Source organism: Leptopilina heterotoma, unplaced genomic scaffold, assembly GCF_015476425.1.
Source record: "Leptopilina heterotoma isolate Lh14 unplaced genomic scaffold, ASM1547642v1 Lhet_6, whole genome shotgun sequence".
Lineage (NCBI taxonomy): Eukaryota > Metazoa > Arthropoda > Insecta > Hymenoptera > Figitidae > Leptopilina > Leptopilina heterotoma.
Genome location: NW_025111137.1, coordinates 6452823 through 6469651, shown reverse-complemented (window position 1 = coordinate 6469651; position 16829 = coordinate 6452823). Strand labels below are relative to the sequence as shown.

At 25.4% G+C, this 16829-nt stretch overlaps 1 protein-coding gene across 4 annotated transcripts in view; it reads right to left on the bottom strand.

Moving 5' to 3' along the window:
* LOC122509144 (glutamate receptor ionotropic, kainate 2-like) overlaps positions 1 to 16829 on the bottom strand; it is a 154788-nt gene that overhangs the window by 55861 nt on the left and 82098 nt on the right. For all 4 annotated transcript variants that reach the window (XR_006302300.1, XM_043622960.1, XM_043622959.1 and 1 more), the window contains exon 7: positions 15387 to 15551. Coding sequence is in view for 3 of the 4 variants with exons in the window: in XM_043622960.1 (XP_043478895.1) it covers positions 15387 to 15551 (165 nt within the window). In the remaining variant the exon portion in view is untranslated. The remainder of the gene's footprint in view (positions 1 to 15386; positions 15552 to 16829) is intronic.

The following is a 16829-nucleotide window of genomic DNA, read 5'->3' as shown; positions in this document are numbered from 1 at the left end:
CCAGAAAAATACATTCATAATATCCAGTAGTGTGGTCCATTCGTAACTCATTTCTCCGCACTTGACGGCAACATTGGAGAAAAGGTCTTGGAAGATATTAACTTTCATGCATAAAGTTAAGCAAAACCATTTTCCCTTCTATTTTCACTTTCTTAGACTGCGACGGAATGGTAAATATATACAAAATAAATGTATACATTTCATAGTTTGTTTTTTGTTAGCAGTATGTATGCATATATAACCTCTTTCAATTCAATCTAGTTCGAACATTTCTTTCAATTTTCTAATCAATATTTCCAATGAAAAGAAAAAGATCTAATTCGAGATAAAGTTACAAAAAAAACCAGACAATAATGGGAGAAAAAAATCTTTTCACACGATTATGTTAACTTAGCTTAGCACTCTAATTCCGAGAGTTTCAAACTATCTTGTGTATATATACATGGCGAAACTCAGTCAACTTTATTATTGACTTGTTGGAAGTAAATAAATATTTATTCACCAAAGGACACCACACTCTCTCGATTGACATCCGCGGCTGAACCCCAATTCGTTGGTTTGTAATGTATTCCGTCTATATTTCGAACGAATGTTATCAATTTTATTCCGATCTTGATTCCGTATTTTCATATTTCTTGTCAAATTTTTATAAATACTACAAAATTTAAATTAAATGTATATTTTTAATTGATAAAACGTATGCATAAATTTATATTTGTTGTTTTGTATTCTAGTCTAATAAAACTTTAATTTAAAAAATTCCATTAAAATGCTTACATTTTATTATCAGAAAGCGTAACGGGAAATTATTCAAAAGCCGTAAAAAAAATACATTTTTATTATTTGACATCAATAGTACACGAGAAATCGTATTTTTTTTTGTGGAAAACTTTATTAAAACATTCAGCAACATGAAATTTCGTTTATTCCATTCCCTTCAACTGTCACCATCTGTCTTTTACCTGTCAACTTATTTAAATTGAGCAAATGCTCTTTTATAAATATTTTTTTCTGAATACTCTTTTATTCATAGATAAATTTTATTATATTATTGCATTGCATCTGTGAAATTATATAATCTTCTTTTGCTAAAAAATTAATATTAACTTTTAATTATCATTACTGAGTATAATTTTCTAAAATTTTAATTGTGCGTAAAGAGAAAAAGAAATAAAATTATGTCAAAGTCAATTTTTTTCAAAGTGAAGTTAAATTTTGTTGCTTTACTCAACGTATGTTTATTCATTTAAATATTAACTCGTCAAGTAGAGGTGTGTATACATTAGAACTGATTATACGTGTTGCTATGGTTTAATATCAGAGTTCAGATACGAGTTTACAGAGAAACGACAGAATTTCTGGGTGCGTGTACATATTTACTTAGACAAACATGGCAAAGGATTGGAAACTTTGGTTGGTCGCTGAAATACATTTCCCCTAAGCGAATTTTGCAGCAGTGCGCCTCGCCTCGAAGCAAAAAGGATCACGAGTTAGTTGTATAATTATACAGGTAGCAATGTATTAATTACTGCATTTAGGATTATTCTAGAAGAAAGTATTTATTTATTTATTGCTAATAATTAATCTTGCAAATTATTGTATATTTTTTAATCAGTTGTTAAATTAAATGAAGTTAAAATAGAACTTTCCTAATGAAATCAATAAAAATTAACTTCATTAGCAAATAGCAAGTGTGAATTCTAGGCTTTTAGGAAATTTATCAAATTGATGTTAAACAAGAGATAATTCCTCAAAAGGCACATTATAAAACAGGTCATTAGCCTAAAAGGGTCAGGAGATTATAGGTAAGCAACAATTTTTGCCAAACATGGAATGGATCATCACTTGGATGTAATCACATAGATGTGTTGGGATTTAGGTAGATGCTTGCCAACTATCAGACATGACTGACATCATGGATATGTTCGGTAGACCTTGTCGTGATGGCGGGGCTTTTCACTAAAGGGCAACCAAACAGCAATCAAAGGTTTCAGATTCAGTATCCCTTGTGATTCTCTTCCTTGTTCGAGTGTTTGACACTCGAATTAAAAAGAGCACACTATGGTAAAGATAAAAATATAAAAACAGTCTCACTGAACACTCTAGTCAGTATTACAGATTTCGAGAAAAACAAAATATATCTTTACACGCTAAACAAATTTTTATTAAGAGAGAATACAATTACAAAGTCAGAAGGTAAGTTTCGAACAATTCTTTTTAGTTCTATTAGTTTCTTTAGAGTGCGTTGCAAGCTCTTCAATAGAAATTATACGTAACATGATAGTACAAAGTTAAGTCAAATTGAATCAAAGTCTTAAAATTTGAAAGGGTTGAAAACAGTATAACGTGTCAAAGGAGTTTATTTGCAGTGTATAAAGGTACATCCTCAACAGGTGCTTGCTTGGAATTCGGTGTTGCGAAACTTGAGTTGGCGTTTATCAAGCATAACGGGAGGAATAAAGTAACCAGAAATCCCTCTAAGAAGCAAAATAGTTCTTGTAGTGGTGAATTCTCGGCCGCTATCTAGAAGTGATTCAAGCGTGTTCTTAATTAGTCAAATTCCAAAGTTCTAAAGTTCGCCAGACCGTTAGTTGCTTAAAGCATGGGAGATACGAATTGTAGTTTAGCTTTTATAGGACCTGACTTTATTTCAATTACTCATTTCAATTACTTACTATCTAAGTTGCTATTTAGAATAGTTTAAAGAACTGTTTTAGACAAGTTTGTTTCGAACGATTGCAAATATTTTATTAATAAATCAAAATATTAGTAATTCCTACTCTAGATATTTTTCATATCATGAAATAATTCTTCCTTCACATTCTTTCCGTTCTCCATAATTCATTCGCCAAATTTTCTTTCTATTTCTAACATTCGCATATAAATTGAATCTGTATTCTATCTAGTGACACATTTTTTCATAGTAGTTTTGTGTCATGATGCATTGAGAATGGAGTAAATTATAAATCAGTCTGGTTTAGATGAATTTTATTAAATTTTCTCACGTTCAAGATGGATTGACATATCTGAAAACAGACAACTTCATTTTCCTTTTCGTACACGCACCTCCATTTTTCCTTCGCTCTCTTATGGCATGTAGATCAAACTATATTAGCATTTAAAACGAAATGCAACTACTTGGAGGGTGCGAAACGCGTCTTGGAAGAAGTTTTATTAACAATACTTGGCTTACAGCAAACTTCGATGTCTACTTATTTTCAATCCGCAGGATTTATGCAAAATATTTAATATCGTATGTACCAAATATTAATCTTAAGTGACTGGTGAATGTTACATAACATAACTTATTTTTTAGCACTAGTATTAATTTTAATAACTTTTGAAGATATGCTTATAACTAACTTTGAATAGAATTTTCTTATCTACATTTTTAAAATTTATGCACAACCCTAAGAGAATCCTACAATGTTTCAATTAACTTTAAATTTCGATTACCTAAACGCTATCTCAGAGCGTATTCAATGGTAGGGTAGCAGATTCCGGTTAAATTAGAAATTCAGGGGTTTCTCATTGTCTGTATAAGAGACATTTCTGACTGTCACATAGATTTGTTACTCACTTAATGAACTCAAAATGTTTGATATATTAAGAAAACAATTTCCCAGTTGCCCTTCGTCTTGCTCTCGAAGATTTGCTTTCTCAGTGGTAATTTTGATTCAACCATTCTGTAGGATTACAGTAAAGGATAGTAGTAATGAAGCATGTGAAGGGGAATAACTGAATGATAGAGGTATAATAAAAGAAATTATTAAAATTCATTTAGTTGTCCGGAAGATTCAGCACTTTTATGGTTTCAAAAAAATTTCATTTTCTGTATATCCAAAAATTTTTAAAAATCACTTTTAGACCTTTGATATCTAATTATCTACGTATTCTGCTAACAATTTGATAACCAAATTTTATCACACTCGAGTCAACAAAAGGTTTACATTGTACATTCTTCCTCTTTGCTCATTTCAATTTATGAATTATTACCCTCTAACCAACAACATTATTAGCACCTCTTTCTTCACTGTTGAAATGAAAGTGTAAAAGTACAATTCAGGGATACACTTTCCAAAGATAAAATTTTAAAGAAAAGCATAAGATTTTTTTTTAGTGTACTTATATATAATGCACATTTTACGCATCAAGATGAGTGACCTTCTATGACATAAACCTTATCTTTGCAAAAAAAGCCTTTATTATGGAGGGCTTCTTCTCTGGGGTGAAATCTCATGCATAAACATAGAAGGGGATTTTCTGGCAAAAATTATACCTATATAGAAGTGCCTTAGTTTTTTTTTTTTTGCAGCTAAGTGATATTTAATTTTGGCAAAGTAAAATAGAATAATTCGTTCTCTGTTGTTTGCAATAAATTTTATAGAAAGGTATTATTTTCATTTACTGACTTCATAAAATTCTTACAAACTTTTTATAACTCGGGGTTAGTATTTCCATTTTAAAAAAGTATTAACATGGTAATTTGAAATTAATTCGAATTCTGTAATATAAATGTTAATGCAACCTACTTTTTATTAAATTTTCAAGTTTTCAGTTGACATAATTTTCAGAGAAGTTATTCAATTTTTTATTCTTCACTTCCAGGGAAATTAGACACATTATTGAAGCTTATAAAAGTGCGTAACAAGCATTTAAATAATCTAAGGTATTAATCAGTTTTGTCAAAAGTCCTTAATCACGTTGCTTTAGTAATGAAATTTCAAATATTAGGCATACTTTCAATATGTTTAATTTAAAAGAAAAAATAATTTTAAATTACAATAAAACAATAATCATAAAATCAACGATAGGTAATAATATTATCGAAATAATACTAATAATAAAGAATAAAAATAGTCATTCGTATTTTCCTGTTTTCTATTTTTTCTCATAAAGTATTAAAAAAGACTTTTTATGTTCCTATAACTTTTTAGTGCACTACTAAAGGTTTATTTTAGTATATCTATCTTTTCAGCATAAACTTCCCTAAATACCAATCTCTTTCAGATGACCAAACTTTTATGACATTATAGCATCTGGATGACAAGGAAGTAAATATTTCACCGACCACTCATACGTGTCTGCTTATCCTGTTTACTATCCGATAAACCTATCGAAATTTCAAAAGCTTCAAGAAAAGTTTGCAGTGGAAAGAATTTATTTTCTCCTATTTGAAATGATCTTAAAAATGATTACCATGCAAAGAAGAAGTAACTAGCTTTTTCGAATGTTATATTTGCAACAGAATCTTAGATTATTTTTAGAAATTAAATATTATATTCAAAAACTTGAAGTGCGTTAACTAGAATCTAATCTTATTTATGATAATTACATACAGAAAAGTTGTACAAAATTTCAAACCTACAAGTCATTAGATTGAGGGTTCGAAAAATTTAGGAACTAACGAAACTAACAGTTACTTGAAGAAATTGCAATTTAGAGTAATTTTAGAAACACGTGATCGTACGAAACGAGCGAAAATAATTTTCGAAATTTGTCGCGAACGTTTCTACCATCATTAGAGAAATGATGCTGGACATTGACTTGACGTTATATGAGAGTGGAGATACGAATTTAGAAAAAGGGAATAAAATTTTTATATCTGACTCACTTTTTATTTCATTATTATTTTTAAGAATTTTTATCTAAAATTCTTCTTTATATCGATTATTTTTAATGATTTTCGAAAAAGTTCTATGACAATTTTCAAATTCATTTCTTTATAATATTCAATTTTACGAAATTTCAATTATTCGTAAATTTTTTAATTAAATAAATATTAGAAAATAGAAACTAAAAATAATATTCAAAAAACTCAATTAAACTTTTTCAAAAAAATTAATTACAAAATTAAATTATTTTTTAAAATTTACGCTCTATTGCATTTAATATTCAATTACTATGTAAAATTTTAACTGAAATTCATTTTTATGGAATGAAAATCAAGCTTTATTAGAAAATTGTATACTAGAATTTATTTAAATTATTATTTATTTCTACTAGAAATTATTTAAATACAAATAAAATGCAATTAAAAAAATTTTTAAAAATTGAATAAAATTCAATTCCTATAAAAAATGGTTATCAACAAATTTTCAAATAATTGAATTCTATCAACAAATTTTAATGAAAATTTTAAGAATAATTACATTTTTTGAGAAATTCAATTAAAATTATATTAAAAATAATTGAAATTCTACATTGAATTTTATTATTTATATGAAAATAATTGAATTCCTGCGAAGAATTTTATTAAAATTTTCAAAAATAATTAAATTCTTGTAACAAATTAACAGGAATTCAATTATTTTTAAAAAATTTAATGAAATTCTTGGCATAAATTAAAAATAACAAAATTCTTAGCAGATATTCAATTACTTTCAGAAATTTTAATAAAATATTTCGCAAGAATTTAAATATTTTCGTAAAATAATAAAAATCTTTGCAGAGATTCAATTATTTTCAAAAGTCTTAATAGAATTCTTCGCAAGAATTCAATTATTTTCAAAAATATCAGAATTTTAGCAGAAATTCAAATATTTTAAAAAGTTTTGATAAAGCTTTTTTTTGGTAGAAATTCAATTATTTTTAAGACAATTTTAAAAAAATTTCTCGATAAAATTCAATTATTTTAAAAATTTTAATGAAATTCTTCGAAAGAATTCAATTATTATGTAAAATTTTAACTGAAATTCATTTTTAAATAAATTTTTATTAGAAAATTCTACCAGAATTCAATTATTTAAATACAAAAATAAATAATTTATTGAATAATTAAATGTTTCTTGGAATTTAATTCTTATTGAAAATTTTAGCAACAAATTTTTAAATAATTAAATTCTTTGGACGAATTTTGATAAAATTTTTAAGAATTTTTTCGAGGAATTCAATTAAAATTTTATTGAAAATAATTGAATTGCTAAAAAGAATTTTATTATTTACGAAAATAATTGAATCCCCGTAAAAATTTTATTATTTATGAAAATAGTTGAATGATTGCGAAGAAATTTATAAAAAAAAATTTGTTATTAATGAAATTCTTGTGAAATTTTTATTATTTTTTGAAAATAATTAAAAGTTTTTGTAGAATTTTATTAAATATTTTTTTAAATAATTCAATTCTTTTGGTAAATTTTATGAAAATAGTAGATATTGAACAATATTTAATTTTTTGCAAAGAATATTATTACTTTTGAAAATAATTGAAATTTTTGCAATGGATTTTATTAAAATTTTTGAAAATAATTGAATTTTATTACTTTAGAAAATAATTGAATTCGTGTGATAAATATTGTTAATTATGAAAATAATTGAAATTTTTTAATGAATATTAAAATTTTTTAAAATAATTGAATTTGGTGAAGAATTTTGCTATTTATTTGTAAAGACAATTGAGATGTTGACCTTTTTTTTTAGATGTTTTGAAAATAATTGAATTTCGAGGAAGAATTTTAATATTTCTAAAAATAATTGAAATTTCGACGAGAATTTAAAAAAATTTTTTAACATAATTCAATTTCTGCGAAGAATTTGATTAATTTTGAAAATAATTGAAATTTTGCAATGGATTTTATTAAAATTTTTGAAAATAATTGAATTTTATTACTTTCGAAAATAATTGAATTCCTGTGATAAATATTGTTAATTATGAAAATAATTGAAATTTTGTAATGAATTTTAATAAAATTTTTGAAAATAATTGAATTTTGTCGAAGAATTTTGCTATTTATTTATAAAGATAATTGAAATGTTGATAATGTTTTTTAGATTTTTCGAAAATAATTGAATTTCGGAGAAGAATTTTAATATTACTAAAGTTCATTGAAATTTTTACGAGAATTTAAAAAAATTTTTGAACATAATTAAATTTTTGCGAAGAATTTTATTACTTTTAAAAATAATTGAATTTCTGCAATCATTTGTAATTTCTCTAAAATTCTCAAAATTATATCGTACAATTTACGAACTTTTCATCCTTTTTGAATGAAATTACGGACATTACGGACCTTTTTTAAAAAAAAACGGACTTTTACGGACTTGAAGCAAAGTTACGGACTTTTTCAGAATTTACGGACCTACTTCGAGCTCTGTAATTATTAGTCAGTACCTAAATATCTTCTAATTTTATAAATTATATATCTCTTTAGTTTTATAATAATAATACAAATGTTAATAATTTTTTCTAAAGTAACATTAATTGCTTATATGGATCTCATAGTTTTTTCGATTTCAGAATATTAATTTTTCTTTCTTATCTCTTTCGCTTAGCCCTGAATTCGCTGTACCGTCTACAAAGGTGTATTATGTTCTAGATTTCATGCTGTTTCTCGTAAATTTATCAATTAGACTTTAATTCTTTGTGCTCGACGCACATAAATGTTGGAGGTTTCCAAAAGATATTTCCATGAAAAAGTTGGAAGTCTGAGAATTTGTGGGAAATTTTTTTTTTTTTTTTTTTGAAATCTCGCAACAAAAAGAAGCATGCTTCAGTTGAAGTAGTACTTTGCCTGTCGAGGATCATGACGATTCCCTTACTACTTTTATTGCCAAGAGAGAGAAAAAATAAGACCCATATTAGAGTGAGAGATAGCCTGATTTATGGCGCAAACAGCAGAGGTTATCCACCGTGCTTGGGTAAATTCAGTGATTCATTGGCTAGTCTACCAGTGGCTTGCAAAATCCTTGCACATTCAGGATTTTCATCCAGAATGTGCATCCGTCTCTGCTTTATCTCTTTGAAAAACTCCTCTAATTATCTGCCTTAACTGCACGCCTAAGAGCCCAAAAGGGAAAATCAACTGGATCTTTAATGAATTGAGTTGTGAACATTAAAAGAAACTTAATTTTTTTAATTCCGTTTTGCAAAACTAAAGATTAAAAAAAATTTTTTAGACTTTGTAAAGTTATTACTACTATTTGATAAAATCTAGTATTGAGATAAACGAATAAAATAGTTTTTGTCTAAATATTGCTTCTTGGGATTTTAGATTTATAATAATCATTGGAATTATGGATTTCAAATGATGAGATTTATTTAATATAGAAAAATTTAAATATAGAGATTGAAAAGAAAGAATGGAAATTCAAAGAAAAGGTACCTACCAGCATTTAAAGAAGGAAGAAGCAGAATAAAAAACAGGAAGTCAAAGAGAGTGAAAGAGAAGAAAAAGAGGTTGAGTAATCAGTATGCAACTGGGGTTTTCCATGCTGGTGTAACAAGGTCTGTCGTATATTTCTTTTTTCTTTTCAACCCTCCCTCCCGCTATCTTCTCACATTTTCCCCTTTTCTGTCTATTCGCATCTAACCAACATTTCATTTTCTCCAAAATTTTTTTCATTTTCCATTTCCCTTTTTATAAACTCTCGTTTTGATTACACTTAATTTTTGAATATATTACTTCGTTTTTAATCGTATTTGTGCATATTTTTTGTCAATCAAGGTTTTTGTAATTCTAAAAATTATATCGTTGTGGAAAACACTGCAGTTGACGTTATTATTTTTTAAAATTTTAATGATCGCTTGATGACTCTAGCTATACTTTGCTGGATAGGTACTGCATTTCGGGTATCAGGAATTATTAGGAGCGAAAGTAAACAAGACGCGTTGCATGAATCGAGTGATCCGAGAAATATTGAGTACCGGTGGAATTCAAATAGTGCTTACTGTACAAATACGTGAAAAAAATGAGAATGTAATTAACATTAAGAGAGTTAAACATATCGAACGAATGAACGATAATTGAAAATTCAGAAAAATTTTTTTCTATAAATTATCAAATAACATTTTACATCTCTGAAACATTAGAAAAACATTGGCCATAGTTTATCGAACGTAGAATTTTCTAAACTTTCCAAATCCATAAAATTTAAATATCTTCAGTCTTCACTTTTGTTCAAAATATCATGATTTTAGTAAAAGTTGGATTTTTGTTCTTTGTTTTTAGAAAAATATTAATCATATAAAATTGCTCAAGATCTAAATGGGTATTCTATGGTTCTTCAAGCAATAAATCATACAATTCAGCTTCTTGTGATTTAAACGATAGTGATTCATCTCTCTTTCTTACATGATTAGTTTCAATTTGACTAATTTCGAGGGAGAAACATAAAACCAATGTTTCTGTAACCGATGAATAAATTTGAAAAAGGATAGAAAGAAGAATAAATTAAACGTACTAACGACAAAGCTTCGATAATAAAGGAGATTTTAACTACAAACATTTAAATTTTAAATAGTTTTGAGGATTTTCGATCTAACTGAATACGAATTCGATGTCAGATTGACAGAATTCAAAATGGCAGATTTTAAGCAAATACAATCAATTTTAAAAAAAATCGTCCGCCATATTGTATCCGCCATTTTGAATTTTGTTAATCCTCTTTTTTAATGCATATTTTCCTCTTGAATATGGCCTCAAAAAAACTTCCTTTTTTTAAAGAGGAATATACTTTACTTGAGAGGATTCGTCTTAAAATGATAGGGAAATTATTTATATTCCTTATTTAAGAATAAAATTTAAGAGGACTTTAGAAGAGGAATTTTCCACAAAAAGTAAATATAATTTTTTTGGGTTCACCAGGAATTTGTCGTAACAAGTGACTAAATTATTCGTAAAGAAAAACTGAAGTTACAACTTCAAAAAACTTGAATTAATTCATTTTTAGAAGGCCCAAAAATAAAATGTTGTGCAATGTTAGCAAAGCAGTTATAAATTTGGTAAATTTCGATTTTGAATGAAATTCATTTTTCTTTCGTAACTCAAAAAAAAAATATTTGCATAATTTTTATTTTATACTCATAATTTTCGTAAAGTTTTCTGTTTTTTTTTAAATATTTGAAATATTTTTTGTGATTCTAACTTCTTACTTACTTTTTTGAAATAAAATAAGCAACTTTAAAAATAATAGAATTTAAAAATTTTTAATTCAAATTTTTGTTGAAAACACTTAAAAAAATTGAATTTTAGAGAAATTACAAATAATTACGCAGAAATTCAGTTATTTTTAAAAGTAACAAAATTCTTCTCATAAAATTCAATTGTGTTAAAATTTTTTTAAAAATTCTCGTCAAAATCACAATTATCTTTATAAATCACAATATTCTTCACCAAAGTTCAATTATTTTAAAAAATGTTAAGAAAATTCTTGTCCTAATTTCAATTATTTTCAAAAATTTTTCTCGATTCCAATGATTTTCAATATTTACTATTTTAATAAAATTTACCAAAATTAATTCAATAAAAAAATTTTTAATAAAATTGTACGCAAACTTTTAATTATTTTCATAAAAATTTCACAGGAATTCAATTATTTACATATTTTTTATAAATTTCTTCGCAATAATTTAATTATTTTCAGTAAAAAATAATTTTAAAGTCTAGAAATTTTTGAAAATCTTAATTCTTATGGAAAAATAATAATAATTAAATATTTATTTAAAAATAAAGTAATTGATGTTTTCGAATAATTTTTAATTAAAATTTATAATTGACAAATGGAAGTTATAAAAATTTTTTTCGTTTATTTTTTTAATTTCCTTATGAAAATTGAGAATTTTGTACAAAAATATTATGAAACGGGAATATGTAATGTTTTTTTTCCCAAAAAAAAAGAATAAAAGATAGAATGAAAGAATAAAATAAAGAATGAATTAATTATTGAGAAATAGAAATTGTGCTTAAACTGATTACATTTCCTATTTCTTAATCATAATTTTTTAACAATTAACAATTTTTTATTTTTTATAAATAGAAAGGAGAAAAATGTGCAAACTTTAGATCAGTCAAACGAAATTTGTTATAGAAAAAAGCTTATAATGAACAAAATTTATTTGTTAATCATAATTTTTTAAAAATATTTTAATTTTCTAATTTCAAATATTATTTTATTATAATTCAAAAAAAAAATACCTGCATATTTTCGATTTGTCAAAAAATATTTTTTAAATTCAATTTTGGAGAAATTGCAAATAATTTATCACAGAAATTCAATTATTTTCAAAAGTAATAAAATTTTTCTCATAAAATTCAATTATGTTTAAAATTTTAAAAAAATCCTCGTCAAAATCCCAATTATCTTTGTAAATAACAAAATTTTTCCCCAAAGTTCAATTATTTTCAAAAATCACAATAAAATTCTTGTCCTAATTTCAATTATTTTCAATATCTACTATTTTAATAAAATTTTCCGAGAAAAATTCAATTATTTAAAAAAAAATTCAATAAAATTGTACACAAAGGCACAAACATTTAATTATTGTCAAAAATAATAAAAATTCCACAGGAATTCAATTATTTACAATTTTTTATAAATTTCTTCGTAATAATTCAATTATTTTCATAAATGTTTAATTATTATAAATTATTATCAAACATGAAGAAATCGATCACTCCGATTCTTCGACTCGGAGCAATCAATATCTTCATGCGTTTTATACCAAAATATACTTTTATAAGTTATTTAATTTCAAAAAGGTTTGAATTTGGAATTTTTGAATGTCTTAATTCCTGTGGAAAAATAATAATAATTAAATATTTATTTAAAAAAGAAATTATTGATGTTTTTGAATAATTTTACAATTAAAGAAATTCGTAAAAATGTAACGCGGAACATTTTCTTTGAGTAACATTTTTTCCTTTTTTTGTTTATTTTCTAAAAATTCAAAAATTTTCAATTTCAATGAAAATTTGTAATTGACAAATAGAATTTATAAACATTTGTTTCGTTTATTTTAAAAAAAAACTTTGAATTTTATTAAAACATGTAATTAAAAAATTGAAATAATGTAAATTATTTTTTTGTGAAAATTAAAAATTTACAAAAATATTAAGAATCGGGAATATGTAATGTTTTTTCCACAAAATAAAAGAATGAGTTTGTGAACAATATTGTTATTTAGAAATAAAAATTATGCATAAAATGGGTATTTATTTACTATTTCTTAATTATTATTTTTTAACAAATTTTCTATTTTTTATAAATAAACAAGAGAAAAATTTGCATAATTTAGATCAGTCAAACGAAATTTGTTATAAAAAAAGCATATAATGAACAAAATGGGTAAATTTTTCAATTTGTTATTCACCATTATTTTTTAATTTTCTAATTTCTAATATTATTTTATTATGAATTATGAAATAATACCTGCATATTTTTAATTTGTCAAAACAAATTTTTTTTAAAGAAAAAAAAACAGAAAAATACACAAAAACTAACTTCAGGTGCGGACAGAATGAAAGAATGAATAAGACGATTATTATAGTTAATTCTTTGAAGTTAGGCTTCAAAACCGTTGAAATGACAAGAAAAAATAATGTAAATATGAAGATTATCGACTGTTATCATTTGTCTGATAGATAAAGTTTTCCTCATATTAAATCTATAATGTTTAAATAAAATCAAAATAATTATTGAATATTAAGTTTATTTACCTCAATATGCAAATGCACAGACTGCATGAAAACGATGATTGTAACAGATTGTAACATTTAAATATTTTTTCCGTTTTTCTCCAAACATTTTTCATATCACAGTTGTTTTTCGTCTGTATTTTACAACTCTCGGGGTTTATACCTGCACTACTCATGGAAAACTGACCCTGTTTTTCATTCACATACAAGAGCAACAGCAAGTGACATGTAGAGGGCAAACTTTTTCTACCTTCCTTCTCCTCTGTTACTTCCGTTTCCGCTTGTCTGTGACGTTGATTGTGAGTGAACTTTTTCTACTCTCTTTCGTGCGGCTAACTTCGACGTTTAATACAACAGGGCAATTGGAGGGTGAGCTTTAAAGTGAGGATTTGAAAAAGAACTCCAAAAAAAAGAGAGAGAGAGAGAGAGAGAGAGTGCAAAGTTTGCCTCTATTCTAGAATATAAAAATGCTGATGATGCATTTATTCAAAAATCCGTTTTATAACGGCGCATATTTTTTTTCAGTCATTAATCATCAATTTATATGTAAATATGAATGTTTTGGAAGAATAATTACAAGTTGTAAATTGTCTCTATTGGTTATATTCCAAAAGGGAGGAATGCTGAAACGATATTTATTATCCTAAACGAAAATGACAATAAAATCAATTTTGCATAATCAATTAAATTAATAATCAATTCATTAGCGAATGGTATAAATATTTAATTGATAAATGAGATAAGGCTTTTTCCGCTAAATAATCGTGAAATTTTGATGAAAGCTTCGGTTGATACGTTCAGACATGCAGAAAATATTGTTCCCTTCTAGGTAATTATTTTCTCGTGGAAGAATGACCTCGTTGACACTGTTTTCCAGAATTGGAGCTCCATTTATCATCGACAGTATAAATGCGAAAGGGAGGAACGACTGCTGAAATAAGCTGGGAATTATCTGTTATCAGAATTATGTGTCAATTGGTAGAACAATTATAAACAATATGTCGCTTACTGCTTCTTGAGTTAATCTAACATATCAATTTAGTTCTTATTTTCATTTCACTATTCTCATTTTTATGAATTCATTTTAAATAGAAAATTTTACGGTTGATAACGCCCACGCCAATTATCATGAAGCTTCCACTTTCAGAATAGTAATTAGGGGCATTGGTGCAAAAGATGATTACTCCCAGATGTTAGTCACTTTACACCTAATATTTACTTTGCCCCACGACATATATCACAATTCAAAAATTAATTTCGTGCGTATAGAATTAATTAATACTGAAGTTTCACTTATTACTTTAATTTATTCTCATCAACTTGTTTTTCACCTATAGAGTCTGTGTCTTAAGTTTTGCAACTGGAAACTTTCATTTTCGGAATATTATTCAAAACTTAAAAGCAGGAAAGATAAGGTTTCTTGAGAGAATATTATTATAAAATGTAATTACTAATTAATAGAGGCGAAGATCCGGATGAATCAAGAGAAGCTATTTCTTCTTATCTTGATAAGAAATTTCTTATCTTATTTTCAAAGTATTTTGGGGAATTAATTCTAAATGCTGATAATGAATCAATAAAGTTTCTTTCGTTGCTTAGGAGTAATTAATTCATTGTTGTAAAATATCTTCCTTACACCTTGTGCCGTTTTTCTTCGTAGTTCTATATCTTCTTCGCGACTAGTTTATCTCGCGTCAGTAGACACCCCCCCATGAATTGTAAATCACTTGATCTCTTAACTTTTTTAATACTTTTTCACGACAAGGTGGCGTAAATAAAAGATTTTTTTTACTGTGATTCGTGAAAAATACATGGGAAATTGTTAACCAAAAAAAACATAAAGTATTTGCTTATTCAGTAACAATTATTGCAACTATTAAAATTTCCCGATTGGTAATTGTCAATTTTACAGATTAATGTTAATAAAACTGCAAAAGTAAAGAATTCCATCAGAATAGGTACTAAAAATCTTACCTCAATAATTCGAGACTTATGCAGTATCGTGTTTCCAGCTGGTTGAAAGCGTTCCATGTCTTTAAGAATTCCTCGTACGACATTGTCGTCCGCATCAACTAGTCGAAAGGCAGTGATGTTCACGAAATTGTATTTGAATTCTTCCAGATCAAAAGTCTCGATATCCTTAAAAATTGAACTATTCTTCAAATTCAAAATAATTTTAATATAATTGCATAAGCAAAAGAATTTTAACCCTTTAGGGCCCGACTTTTTTTAAGTGATGTGATTTTCGTCCATTACTTAAGGGTTTTTGCAAGTCAGTTAAGTCAGTTTTTGTAAAATTTTCAAAATTCAAAATGGCGGACGAAAAAAATTTTAAAATTGATCTAGGCTCATGAATTATTTTCATAAATAATGACATTTTTCGTAAGAATTCATAATTATTTTTATAAATAGTAAAATTTTTTGCAAAAATTCAATTATTTTTAAACAAAATTTTAAAAAAATTTCACAAACTAATAGGTTTTGTAAAATTTTTATAAATCCTTGAAAGCATTATTCAAATTATTTTTTTAAATGGTAAAATCTTTGCAAAAATTCCATTATTTTCAAGAAAATTTCGCGACAGAATTCAATTTTTTCTTAATTTGTTGTAAAATCTCTGCAAAAATTCAATTATTTTGAAAAAAAAATTTTTTACGAAAGTATTCAATTTTTTTTTAATTCGTTATGAAATATTTCAAAAGAATTCAATTAATTTCTAAAATTCTTTAAAAAAATTCAATTATTTTTAATACAATTTTAAGTAAATTATTGGCCAGATCTAGTCCACACCGCGCATTTCGATTGGGACAGACAGCCCGAGAGTAGTTGCTGTTATTGCACGCTGCGGCTCAATTCTTGCTGTAATGCTTTTAATATTCAATTATTATGTAAAATTTTAACGGAAATTCATTTTTAAATCAATTTTTATTAGAAATTTCTAAGAGAATTCAATTATTTAAATACAAAAATAAATAATTTATTGAATAAATGAATGTTTTTCAAAATTGAAATCTCATAAAGAATTTTATCAACAAATTTTTAAAGAATTGAATTTTTTCGACGAATTTTAATATAATTTTCAAGAATAATTACATTTTTCGAGGAATTCGATTAAAAATAATTCAAGTTCTATGATGAGTTTTATTATTCATGAAAATATTTGAATCTCGGTAAAAAATTTTATTATTTATGAAAATAATTCAATTTTTGCTTTAAATTTTATCAACACTTTTTTTTTAAATTGAAATCTTTTGAATAATTTTATTATAAAATAGTAGATATTAAATAAAAATGATTGAATTGAGGAAAATTTTTGAAAATAATTGAAATTTTGCCAAGAATTTTATTATTTTTAAAGATAATTGAAACTTTGAGGTGGGATTTTTAAAAATTTTTAAACATAATTAATTTAAGCGT